At 46.7% G+C, this 13202-nt stretch overlaps 1 protein-coding gene across 13 annotated transcripts in view; it reads right to left on the bottom strand.

The window, feature by feature from the left end:
• Window positions 1-6120: 6120 nt before the first annotated feature.
• HERC1 (HECT and RLD domain containing E3 ubiquitin protein ligase family member 1) overlaps window positions 6121-13202 on the bottom strand; it is a 218434-nt gene continuing 211352 nt past the window's right edge. For all 13 annotated transcript variants that reach the window (XM_065558371.1, XM_065558376.1, XM_065558370.1 and 10 more), the window contains 3 exons: window positions 9909-10061; window positions 8050-8355; window positions 6121-6776 (listed from right to left, as the gene is read on the bottom strand). In XM_065558371.1, the coding sequence (XP_065414443.1) occupies window positions 6591-6776; window positions 8050-8355; window positions 9909-10061 (645 nt within the window). In that variant the 3' untranslated portion in view covers window positions 6121-6590. The remainder of the gene's footprint in view (window positions 6777-8049; window positions 8356-9908; window positions 10062-13202) is intronic.

The raw sequence follows: 13202 nt of genomic DNA on the forward strand, positions 1-13202 counted from the left end.
CAGTCCCGGCTTTCATGGGACTGTCCCACTTTGACCCACAAAACCCCTGTCCGGGAAGAGGCTGGCTGGGCTTGGCTTCCTGCTTCAAGCGCTATGACCTGACCTTTGGTGCACAGGATGGCAGTGCTGCTCAGGTTTGGCTCTCTCCCCTCCCCGCCCCGGTGAGGGGAGATTGCTAGGCCAAATTTGTGTGAGTGGTATTGCAATGTTAGCTGTGAGGTGTGTTAACATTCAAGTAGTTTCCTTCACTGGCCCTGTCTCATCTCACTCAGGGTATGTCTACATTAACCGCCGGATCAGCGGGCAGCAATCCATCCAGCGGGGGTCAATTTCGTCTAGTCTAGATGTGATAAATCGACCCCGAGTGCTCTCCCGTTGACTCCTGTACTCCACCGCCGCGAGAGACACAGGTGGCGTCGACAGGGAAGCAGCAGCAGTCGAATCACCGCAGTGACGACACCACAGTGAGTAGGTCTAAATATGCGACTTACGTCACGTAGCTGAAGTTGCATAACTTAGATCGACACTGCCCCCCCCCCCCCCCGCGTAGACCAAGCCTCAGATATCTGAGGGACAGAATGAAAACCAGCTCATGAGTTTAAAGGAATGCACAAGCAATGTGATTATAAAAAAAACAGGTGATGAAAAAATGTCAAAGTCAAAATTTAATCTGGTAAAGAGTTTAAGTGTACCTGAAATAACATGTTAAGATGGAGCAGTGAAGGGGAAAGGACTATTAAACAACCGTCTCAGAAATAACATTGTGCACTTCAATCACCATACTTTGCCCTCAGTTGCCTCCTCCAAATATCACCACTACAGATGAACCAAACAGTGAAAACCTCTCATAAAAATTATCTTCTTGTTTCTGCTATACAGTAGAACCTCAGAGATCTGAACACCTCGGGAATGGAGATTGTTCGTAATTCTGAACAAAACGTTATGGTAGTTCTTTCAAAAGTTTACAACTGAACATTGACTTAATACAGCTTTGAAACTTTAATATGTAGAAGAAAAATCCCCCCCCCCCCTTCCGCTTTTTTTTTTTAGTAGTTTACATTTAACAAAGTACTGGATTGGACTTGCTTTTTTTTTTTTGTTGTCTCTGCTGCTGCCTGTGTACTTCCAGTTCCAAATGAGGAGTGTGGTTAACTGGTCAGTTCGTAACTCTGGTGTTCTACCATAGTTCTAGTTTCTGATCTCCTGTGTCTGAGTGAAAAAGACTGTCAAGATAGCAACTTTAGTCCCTTGGCACAATTTTGCTGTGGTGCTGAGATTCAGTGGGAATTCTCTACTTTTAAGACCTTTCTTCAATCACAACATAAAGTTAATGTTTTCTACAGAACATTACTATTCCATCAAATATGCACATTACTGCATACAATCCAAATACTGCTGCTGTAATCCAATTGTCACTGTAATACAAGCCGAGAAATATGTGATTTACTAGTGTTAAAAGCAGATAAACTGACAGTGTCAGTTGTATTGGTGGAGATGCAGATTTTAAATGATATGCATTTTATATTTTATTCTTTGTCCTCTGTCCAGACCAACTATCACAGCTCTTAGATATACAGTTCTCTAATATTCTTTGAGAAATAATTTTAAAAGCTAATCTCAATAATGTCTCAAAAGCTGGCAGTGGCTTGGCACGGTCAATAAAAACTTTTGTAGGGGAAGCAAAGCTTTTAAAATTAGAAGCAACGTGGAAATTAACTACCAGAGTGTGAGGAAAAGCTTTTATTTATACTGAAGTACAGCTGAAAAGTACAGATATACCTCAATCAGGCCATGTCTACACTGCAGAGTTAAGTTGACTTAAGTTTTGTCGATGATTATAAGTCGCTTTAACAACAATTGGTGGAGCACATCCACACAACACTCCTTGTGTCGGCTGAGTGTGTCCACAGTTGTTGCTCTTGCATCAACAGAGAGAGCGTTGCAGTGTGGTAGCTATCCCACTGTGCAACTCACCACCTCTGTTGCTGGGAGTTCTAGGAATGCAGTGCATCCTAGAGTTCTGGGTGCTGGGAGTTCTAGTGCTGGGAGTGCTGGGAGTGCAGTGCTGGGAGTGCAGTGCTGGGAGTTCTAGGAATGCAGTGCATCATGGGGATGTGCTCGCTGTCCTGTGATGCAGTTCTTTCCATCCCATCATTCCATGGGCTTCCTACTTCGTTTCTTCTTCCTACTTCGTTTTTCAACAGACTTTGTAAACTGTGCACCTGCCATCTCTGCCTGGCAGCATGAATACTGAGCTGCTGACCATTCTGGTGATGAGCATTATGAACACAACATAGTTGGTCCTGCAGTATTTCATGAGCTGCGAAACAGAGAATAAATCGGTAGTGCCTGCCCTGCTGTCTGCCATGAAAACAAATAATTCAGGATTGCTGCTGACATTCACGAACCAGCTTTCCATGGTGAACCATCGGTACTGGGCTCAGGAAACAAGCACTGAGTGGTGAGATCGTATCGTGATGCATATATGGGCTGATGAGCAGCAGCTGCAGAACTTTCAGATGCGCAACTGTGAGCAGAGCTTGCCCCAGCACTGCGGTGCAAGGACACCAGAATGAGAGCTGTCCTCACTGTAGAAAAGCAAGTGGGGATTGCTGTGTGGAAGCTGGTAACTCCAGAATGCTACTGGTCAGTCGTGAATCAGTTTGGAGTTGGAAAGTCCACCGTGGGGGCTGCGGTGATGCAAGTGCGCAGGGCCATTAAGCACCTCCTGCTATGAAGGAATGTGACTCTCCATAATGTCCAGGAAATAACTGATGGCTTTGAGGCAACGGGATTCCCTAACTGTTGCGGAGCGATAGCTGGAACACACATCCCAATTTTGGCCCCTGACCATCTTGTGACAGAGTACATCAACCGAAAGGGCTACTTCTCCATGGTCTTGCAGGTGCTGGTGGATCACCAGGACGTTTCACTGACATCAATATGGGGTTGTCAGGGAAGGTGCATGAATCTTTCGGAACACTGGACTATATAGAAAGCTGCATGCTGGGACTTTTTTTCCAGACCAGAAGATTCCAGTGGGGGATGTACAAATGCCCATAGTGATCCTTGGAGACCACACATACCCCTTGCTCCCATGGCTCATGAAGCCTTTCACTGGGAACCAAGACAACACCAAGGCAGCTGTCTTTTTGGCCGGTTAGACCTCAGTGAGGAAGATATTCTGATGGTCATTGCGGCACGCTGTACTCTCTATAATATTTGTGAATCAAAGGGGGAAACGTTTCTCCAGGGGTGGGCCGCTGAGGCTGATTGGTTGGCTGCTGATTTTGAGCAGCCAGATACAAGGGCAACTAGAGGCGCAGTGGGACGCTATTTGAATCAGGGAGGCTTTGAATGAGCATTTTGACAATGATTCCCAGTAACATGTCTGTACGTGATGCATTCGGCCAGGCAATATTTACTTCCTGCCAGGGCCATCCCTAGATATTGTGGTGCCCTATGCAGCCCCCCTGCGGGGGCGAGGGAGGAGGCTGGACCCAGGCCTCTGCGGGAGGGTGGGAGGGGCGGGCAAGGTCTGTGGGGGGCAGGAACGGGCTTTGGGGGAAGCGCCCTCCAGCACGAGCCGGCAGAGCGGAGCGGGTTGGGGCCAGGTTGCTCCATTTCCTGCCATCCGGTGATTGCAGGGGAGGCCCGACCCCACACTCATGGGGCGGCAGAAAGTGGAGTGACCCAGCCTGCTCTGCTCCCCTGGCTCCCAGCCTTGGGACTTGGGGCACAGGGGGCAACCACCCTGCAGCACTCACCAGTGGAGCAAAGAGGGTTGGGGCCGCGTCAGTCGACTTCCCGCCACTCAGTGAGTGCAGGGTGCGCTCGACCCCTGCTGCAGTCCCCCAGGACATAGCTCAGGGGAAGCGGTGGAGTGGGGGCGGAGGTTTTGGGGAAGGGATGGAGTGGGGGTGGGGCTGGGGCAGAGCAGGGGTGGAGCAGGGGCGGGGGCTATGGGGAAGGGGTGGAGTGGGGGTGGGTCAGGGGCAGCTTTCCTGGCCGGCTCAGCCATCCGGGGGATCGGGCTGGCTGCTGGAACAGCACGCAGCTGCGTAGGGCACCAGGAAATTTGGGGCAATTTGGTGCCCCACATTTCCTGGTGCCCTATGCAGTGGAGTAGTTTGCGTATGGGTAAGGATGGCCCTGCTTCCTGCCATGCCCTGTTATGCTTGCTTCATGGGCGGCTTAATTGCAAGGAGCTAATATTCCCACCTATAGTCACTGTGTTTCAATGTTAGCACTTTAATAACGGGGTAAAACAAACTTTGGACAAAAGGAACATGAAAATGAGGAACAGTCTCACGGTTAGGGCTTTCACAGCTGGGTGCAATTCCAGTTTTCACTGGAAAATCAGTCCCTAGGCGTGGAGTGCCCGGGGTACTGTTAGGGATGAAGAACACGTGATGAAGCTGGCACGGAGTTTGGGGAGGGCATGGACTGGAGTTCTGTAGTGGCTGGAAGGGGAGTTGGGCATGGATTTGTTCTGATTGCAGGCCAATGACAGACGTCAACATCTGTCTGGTCCTCCAGGAGTTTTATCATCTGCTCTGAATATTGGTACCCTTTTCCATAAGCTACGGTAATCGAACCCAACATCTCACTTCTAAAGGTAACGCAGGATGCAAGGGAACATCTCCTGCATGCATGTGGCTTCAGACCAGCTCCATATGCTGCTTGCCCGTGTGCCGCTCTGGTCCCTGCAGAAATAATTGCCAGGTGATGCAGCAACAAACCAGGCAACTCTCTCAAGGAACCTTCGGCAGAGGATTGCAGAATACCGACAGAAAAGTTTCCTAGAGATTGTTATGGAGGATTCCAGAGACATCCCCGTGTACATTAACAAACTTTTCTGCTGTGGCCCCACTGCGTAGATGGACAGGCTCTGTTGTTAATTTCTGTCCCTTATCCCTCCTCTACCATATAATAAAGTGCATGAGAACTCAATCTCCTCTTACCGTGTAGTATCAAAGCAAAACGAGCACTTACCGGAGCTGGAGTGCTGGGACTGGCTAGACCCCTCAGGAGTGGCAATGAGGTCCTGACTCGTCGCATCACCAGATGACCCAGCCATGTACTCCACATCGTCATCCAGCTCCACAGCCTCTCCAGCACTTCCTCATTGGGGTTGAGTCTGGTGGCCGCTGCCTCCAGTCCCCCAGAAGTATCGATGAGGCTCTTGGCGGTGGAGTTGGGGTTGCCGCCGAGGATGGCATGCAACTCCTTATAGAAGCGGCATGTTTTTGGCACCACACCAAAGCAACGGTTGGCCTCCTTTGCCTTCTGATATGCTTGCCTCAGCCTCTTGATTTTAGCATAACACTGCTGCATGTCCCTTCCATGCCTCTTCTTCTGCATGCCACTAGCAATCAGCTCGTAGGTATCAAAATTCCAACGGCTGGTGCGAAGGTGCAACTGCAGAGCCTCCTCTCCCCATACATTTAGCAGATCCAACAGCTCCGGTGTGCTCCACGCAGGAGTGTGTCTGCTGCGTAAAGCTGGCGTGATCAGCTGGGAACAGGCTGCGTGAACTGTGCATGCTGAGCAAACAGGAAGAGGAATTTCAAAAATTCCTGGGCTTTAAAAGGGGAGAGGGGTGCATACCTGTGTACCTTCAGGGCAGCAGAGTTCAAACTGCTGACCAGAGCAGTCATGATAAGCATCATGGGACACCTGCTGGAAGCCAATTAGGGCAACATAACCAAGTGAGGTGTCTACACTGACGCTATGTCACTCTAACTATGTCACAAAAGGCTCTATGCCACTTGTGGAGGTGGTTTTATTATGTCAGTATAGCAGGGGAGTTGTATCGGACGGAGGAGCACTTCAGTGTGTACACCTCCAGTCTTTTGTTGACAAAAGCTGACTTTTGTTGACAAAACTGTGTATGGACAAGATGTAAGTCAATGCTGCAATGTTATTAAAATGCTGGTATACTGTTCAACGTGCAATGCATAGTAACCATATATACAATGGCTGTTCATCTGCAAATAAGTTATCTGACACTGTTTCAAACAATCTAACAGATTTGCTAACTGAGAAGTTTAAAAGTCTAAATTTATAAATGTGGAATAAATCCTGTAAACAGTTGAAAACACACACACAAAACCCCCATTCATTCTTGTATTTGCTTTATTTTCTCCGCATAAGGAACCCTGCACAGGCAATTCAAATTAAAACAAAATAAATATAGGACTATTCATGTAAAACTGTCCTTGCTAATGAACAATTATACACAATGTACAACTCTTCATGTTCACTGGGAGGGCTTACAAATGTACCATTCCCAACAAAAAATGCACCAAAATGGCTCCATGCAAAATTATCAAAAGTGACCAAAATATGGAAAAAACTTACTGACTGCACTTTTGGGGGGGTTTTTGCCCTTTTTTTTTTAAACAATCACCAAAAAATAAAAACATCTAATTTGTTGTTACATTTAGAGTAACTAAAATGTGGCCACTGCTTATTAATGTCTGTTTATGCTCCTAAAACATCAATGGTTACCATAAAATTGTGTCAACATTGAATTGGACTTAGGGCACTATTTGTAATAAAAGGAAGATGATTTTGTTCACAGAAAGTTAATAATCTGTGTCCGAACCCTCTGCATTGTCCACATTGCGCGAGAGCATGTAATTGTCCATATCTATAGACCTGCAATTATTGATTGCATACCGCAAACGCTCTGCCATGATTAGTTGACTGGAGTACGGTGGAAGCCTCAGTTGAAAGAAACAAGTCTGTGAGGTAGGCAAGCTGTCATAAGGCTGTGGAAACAGACAAAAAGTAGGACATGGTTAAAACTGCAAAGGAAATTAAAAGGTGTAGCAAATTCAGTATTTTTCCCTGCCCAAAAAGTAACTTTAAAAAAGAGCACCCCCCTCTCATCCACAATAAGGTCTCATTAATCAAGCCAACAAGCAGTAAAGAATTCCTCTTAACAAAAAGACAAGACTAGTACCATCTTACATTTTTATAAAAATTTTCAGCTCAAAATAATTAAAACACCACCACTACCGTCCACCCAATAAATGATTTCAACCACCAATGACATGCATCTATTTTAAGAGTGGAACTTCCAGGTGTTTGTCTACTGCAATATATTAAATAATAATTTAGACCAAGCAGTAAAAATTTTGTATCCAACTGAAACTACAGGAGGCATGCAGGTAGACATATTACAATTATCCTAAATTAAAAAGTAAAGAAAATACCTTTTAAATACAAGATTAATTTCTGTTTAGAAAATAACTTCTTAAAGTACAGAACTTAATTATTAGGAGCAACAAAATATTATCAGTTTCTACTTGCTATCTAGCTTTCAAAATATCCCTTTCAAGGTTCTTTTCATATTATGATAATACGGAAGAGTGTTCCAATTGTAACGTGAATACTTAATTTTCATGAAGCTATATCCATAAGGTAGCTTTAAACACAGTTAAATTTGAGAAATAGCTGCAGTCAGTTTTCAACCAATGCATTAGAAGCCAGTGAGCTGCAACTGTATTTCTTGGGGTAGTGTCTGAATCTAGTGGGTTTCCACATGGGTAAGAGGGTGATATTTGGTGGCAATTGACATGCCAACAGTTTCAACAGCTTCATTTCTAATTTCCATTTTCCCAAGTCATTCTATAATGTAGTATATTGAGAACGCTGTCATAGAGACGGAAAAAGACTTCATTAGGATTGGTTTTTTTTTTATCTTTAAAATACTAAATCAGAAAATGTATTGTAGTAGGAAATTACTGTAGATTAAATATGGTGGAATAATTCACACTGTGAGGTTTAGACACCAGCCTGAACTCCATCTAATAATTACATTTACACTTTATATGTTCAAAGTACTGAGTGAATTACAATATAATTCACGCAATGTTAGGCACTATTATATAATTAAATCCTATGGCTCTAGCAGTCAGAAGTCCACTCCATAATGCACAGTGCCTCTGGGCTTAATGTTAGTGAAATTTAGCGCTTTTTGCCAAAGGATTGATTAAAGTGGACAGAAATGAACAACATATTAAGAAAATAGCATCTTACCCTATCAACCTTCATTATTTGGAATCGCTGAGAGATATCAGCAGTGTTTGCTGGCAATCGAGATCTTCCTGACACAAACCTCATGAAAAGGACTCTTTCCTCATTTGAAAACTCTTCGAGGGTGTGCCAGAACCACTGAACTAACTGATGCTGTTCATCAACCTCTCTGTACCGCACAACTTTCTTCAGGACCTCAACTGAGATTTCTGGCATTCCACAAACCATCTGTTCCAATTGCTTAGCCGTCAGAAGAGACAACAAGGGAACTGGAACAATCCAAGACATTCCTTCTCTCACAGCAGCCACCTTTAACCCAAAAAGAATAGTTACTAAAAGAGTCATTACACTTATTTCGGATCCTTAGCACACAATCCGTATACAAAGCTAAGACTTTGAGAATGAATACACATGTGGATGAACAGGCTAAGACAGGGGTCAGCAACCTATGGCACGCATGCCAAAGGCGGCACACAAGCTGATTTTCAGTAGTACTCTGCTGCTGGCCTCGGGGGCTCTGCTGCTGGCCTAGGGTACCGGTCTGGGGTTCTGTCCACTGGCCCCCTGCCAGTCGGGGTCCTGCCACCAGCCCCGCTCAGCCCGCTGCTGACCTGGATGGACAGAACCCCAGGTCGCCAGCGGACTGAGCGGTGCCAGCAGCCGGGACCCCAGCTGGCAGGGGCCAGCGGACAGAACCTCGGGCTGGCGGCAGGCTAAGCGGCTCAGCTCGCTGCCAGTCTGGGGTTCTGTCCGCTGGCCCCTGTAAATGTAAAATGTATTACTGGCATGCAAAACCTTAAATTACAGTGAATAAATGAAGACTTGGCACACCACTTCTGAAAGGTTGCTGACCCCTGGGCTAAGGGTACAGTTTAAGTCATCACCTAAATACAAAAAACCACGTAGCAATGCATATGGCTCCCTTCAAAGGATAACATTCCCCCTCAAAAATTGTTGACTTGTTGCAGAGAATTATCTTTCACCAAAATGATTTTATAGTACTTTCATGCTAAGAAAAGACCTCAATAAAATCATCTAAAAAAGTGGAAGAGTTATCAACACAAATGAGCATCTGCTAAACCAAAAACTTTGTTGTCAGCATACTGCTAGGACTGGAATGAAAGCATGTTAAAAAACAAGGTTTATCTTTGATCTGAAAGACTTAAGGTCTTGAGGTCAGTACTGAGAGGGCTACTGCCCTAAAGTGGAACAGCCATGTGACCTTGTGTGCATCTATCTTTGGAGAAAGAGGAAAATTAGTTCCCTAGTGTAATGTTGCTGTATTAAGATACAAGGCTCCCATTTGATTTACATAATGCTACTGTATAAGTGACAAAATAGCATTTCAGCAGATGATACAAAAGTATTTACATAGATTACTACATACTTTTTCAATCCACTTATTAAAAAGTGTTTACAGTTACTATTCAAAAGCAGGTAAGATAAATATTAAGTAAAAATATATCCACCATCCATTAATAAGTTAAACAAATATTATTGCTTCCCAATGACATGTGCCAGATTATGTGCTGCTGTAAATGCAGGGTTAAAGGTGCTCAGCTTTCTGTGTGATCCCCATTTTGTTTCCCAGTCAATTTAATGATCTCAATGGGGCAATTCTGATGAATATAAAGCAAGTCCTCAGTTTTTCAGTACTCTTGTGGTCTTTCTTGACATTCTAGACAGCTGGATAATGGCTGAGATGTGAATCAGATTTAATTTAAAAATGACTCGCAAATTATTTGAAAAAACAGAGAGGAAAAATCCAATAAATGTGTAAACCAAAATCTTTGTTATTTTTGGCATATTGTGATGGTCACCATCCAGTTAACAAAATAGGTAGAGTGCAGTGAGATTCTCACCTGACGGTCAATTTCATGAAGTCTGTACTCAATTGCCCTCTCCACATATTCTTTCCTGTTTGAAAAGGTAAGTGGGATACTGTTCCCACCAGGAATTATGGGAACCATTTTACCATCAGCACTTTGTCCGACAAAGGAATCTAGAGGAATCATCTATTAACAGAAAAGAAAAAGTATTGTGCAGGATAAGATATTTGGGTAAAGTACTGAATTAAAAATTACCATCAGTCACTTAGCAATAACTATGAATATCAGATTATATCCATCTGAGGCAGTTATGAAGTGTCTGTTACCTTAAAGTATAAATGCCACCTCAATTTTTTTTTAAATTAGTGCATTGTAATTAAGATCAGTCTATAAAAAAAGACGGTTACTCACCGTTGTAACTGTTGTTCTTCGAGATGTGTTGCTCATATCCATTCCATTAGGTGTGTGCGCGCCGCGTGCACGATCGTCGGAAGATTTTCTACCCTAGCAACACCGGCGGGTCGGCTGTGGAGCCCCCTAGAGTGGCGCCTTCATGGCGCTGAATATATACCCCAGCCGACCCGGCGCCCCCTCAGTTCCTTCTTGCCGGTTACTCCGACAGTGGGGACGGGGGGCGGGTTTGGAATGGATATGAGCAACACATCTCGAAGAACAACAGTTACAACGGTGAGTAACCGTCTTTTCTTCTTCGAGTGCTTGCTCATATCCATTCCATTAGGTGACTCCCAAGCCCAACTTAGGTGGTGGGGTCGGAGTGAGACATTGCTGTGTGCAAAACCGCTGATCCGAAAGCAGCATCGTCTCTGGACTGCTGCACTAGTGCATAGTGAGCTGTAAACGTGTGGACTGATGACCAAACCGCTGCTCTACAAATGTCCTGGATTGGAACTTGTGCCAGGAAAGCCGTCGAGGAAGCCTGGGCCCTCGTGGAGTGAGCGGTGAGGTGCGGTGCTGAGACACCTGCCAGGTCATAGCAAGTCCGGATGCAAGACGTAATCCAGGAGGATAGGCGTTGTGAGGAGACCGGTGAGCCTTTCATTCGGTCGGCCACTGCAACGAAGAGTTGCGTCGTCTTTCTAAAGTGCTTTGTGCGGTCAATATAGAAGGCCAGGGCCCTGCGTACGTCCAGGGAATGCAAACGTTGATCCTGGCGAGTGGCATGTGGTTTAGGATGAAAGACCGGGAGAAATATATCCTGGTTGATATGAAAAGGAGAAACCACCTTAGGGAGAAAGGCAGGATGTGGACGAAGCTGCACTTTATCCTTATGAAAAACTGTGTAAGGGGGCTCAGATGTAAGCGCCCTGAGTTCAGAAATGCGCCTCGCTGAGGTGATGGCTATGAGGAAGGCTGTCTTCCAGGATAGGTACAGAAGTGAACAGGTGGTCAGTGGCTCGAATGGAGGACCTGTGAGCTTGGAGAGAACCAGGTTGAGGTCCCACGTCGGAACGGGCTGACGTTGCTGTGGGTACATCCGGTCTAAGCCCTTGAGGAATCTAACGACCATCGGGTTAGAGAATACCGAAGACGCGAGTTCCCCTGGGTGAAAGGCCGATATAGCGGCCAGGTGAACTCTAATTGAAGATATCGCCAACCCTTGCTGTTTTAGGGAGAGGAGATATTCCAATATGAGAGGAATAGGTGCCTGTAACGGGGACGTGGCTCGTTGTTCGCACCAACAGGAGAACCGCTTCCACTTGGCCAAGTATGTGGTCCGTGTTGAGGGCTTCCTACTGCTCAGCAGAATCTGTTGGACAGAGTGCGAGCACTGCTGCTCTGCCTGGGTGAACCATGGAGCAACCACGCTGTGAGGTGGAGTGATTGCAGGTCGGGGTGACGCAGGCGGCCGTGGTCCTGAGAGATGAGATCCGGGCATAATGGAAGCGGGATCGGTGTTTGAACCGAGAGCTCCAACAGCGTGGTGTACCAATGTTGTCTCGGCCACGCTGGAGAGATCAGAATTACCTGTGCCTGGTCTCTGCGCAATTTGAGCAGTACCTTGTGGACCAGAGGAAACGGAGGGAAGGCATAAAACAGGTGGTCTTTCCAGGGAAGGAGAAACGCATCCGAGAGGGAGCCCGGAGCTCGACCTTGCAGGGAGCAGAACACGTGGCACTTCCTGTTGTCTCGAGATGCAAACAGGTCTATCTGGGGAAACCCCCACTTCTGGAAAACGGAATGTATGATGTCCGGACGGATAGACCACTCGTGCGTCTGAAAGGACCTACTGAGTCGGTCCGCTAAAGTGTTCTGGACTCCAGGGAGGAACGATGCCGTGAGATGGATTGAGTGGGCGATGCAGAAGTCCCACAGGCGAATGGCCTCTTGGCATAGAATTGACGAACGTGCTCCTCCTTGCTTGTTGATGTAAAACATGGCCGTGGTGTTGTCGATGAGAACTAACACACAGCGGCCACGTAGGAGATTGAGAAATGCCTGGCACGCCAGGCGCACCGCCATCAGTTCCCGAACATTGATGTGCAGGGCTAGCTGGGATGCCGTCCACAGGCCCTGGGTATGGTGTTCGTTGAGATGGGCGCCCCAACCCAGAGATGAAGCGTCTGTGACCAGGTGCAAAGAGGGTTGTGGGCCGTGAAATGGCATCCCCTCGCAAACCACCTTGTGATCTAGCCACCAGGTGAGGGAGGTCAGGACCGAGTTCGGGACCGTGACCACCATGTTCAGGCTGTCCCGATGTGGGCGGTATATCGATGACACCCAGGTCTGGAGTGGGCGAAGCCGAAGTCTGGCATGCCTGGTTACGTATGTGCAGGAAGCCATGTGACCCAGCAGGGTAAGGCACGACCTCACCGTGGTAGTTGGGAAGGCCTTGAGCCCTTGAATGAGGCTCGTGATGGTGCAAAAGCGGTTGTCTGGCAGGATGGCTTGTGCGCGTCTGGAGTCTAGGACTGCGCCGATGAATTCTATTCTCTGGGTAGGTTCTAGAGTGGATTTGTCCTTGTTGAGTAGGATGCCCAACTTGTTGAATGTGTGCACTATTATGTGGACGTGAGCTCGAACTTGTTCTTTGGTGCGACCGCGTACCAGCCAGTCGTCTAGGTACGGGAACACCTGTATCCCTTGCCGACGAAGGTACGCTGCCACGACAGCCATACATTTCGTGAACACCCTTGGGGCCGAGGATAGGCCGAAGGGAAGGACTGCAAATTGGTAGTGCACCTTGCTTACCACGAACCGCAGGAAGCGTCTGTGAGGCGGGTAAATTGCGATGTGAAAGTATGCATCTTTCATGTCGAGGGCGGCGAACCAGTCTCCAGGATCGAGGGAAGGGATAATGGTCCCCAA

The sequence above is a fragment of the Chrysemys picta genome, chromosome 10, assembly GCF_011386835.1.
Source record: "Chrysemys picta bellii isolate R12L10 chromosome 10, ASM1138683v2, whole genome shotgun sequence".
Taxonomy (NCBI): Eukaryota; Metazoa; Chordata; order Testudines; family Emydidae; genus Chrysemys; species Chrysemys picta.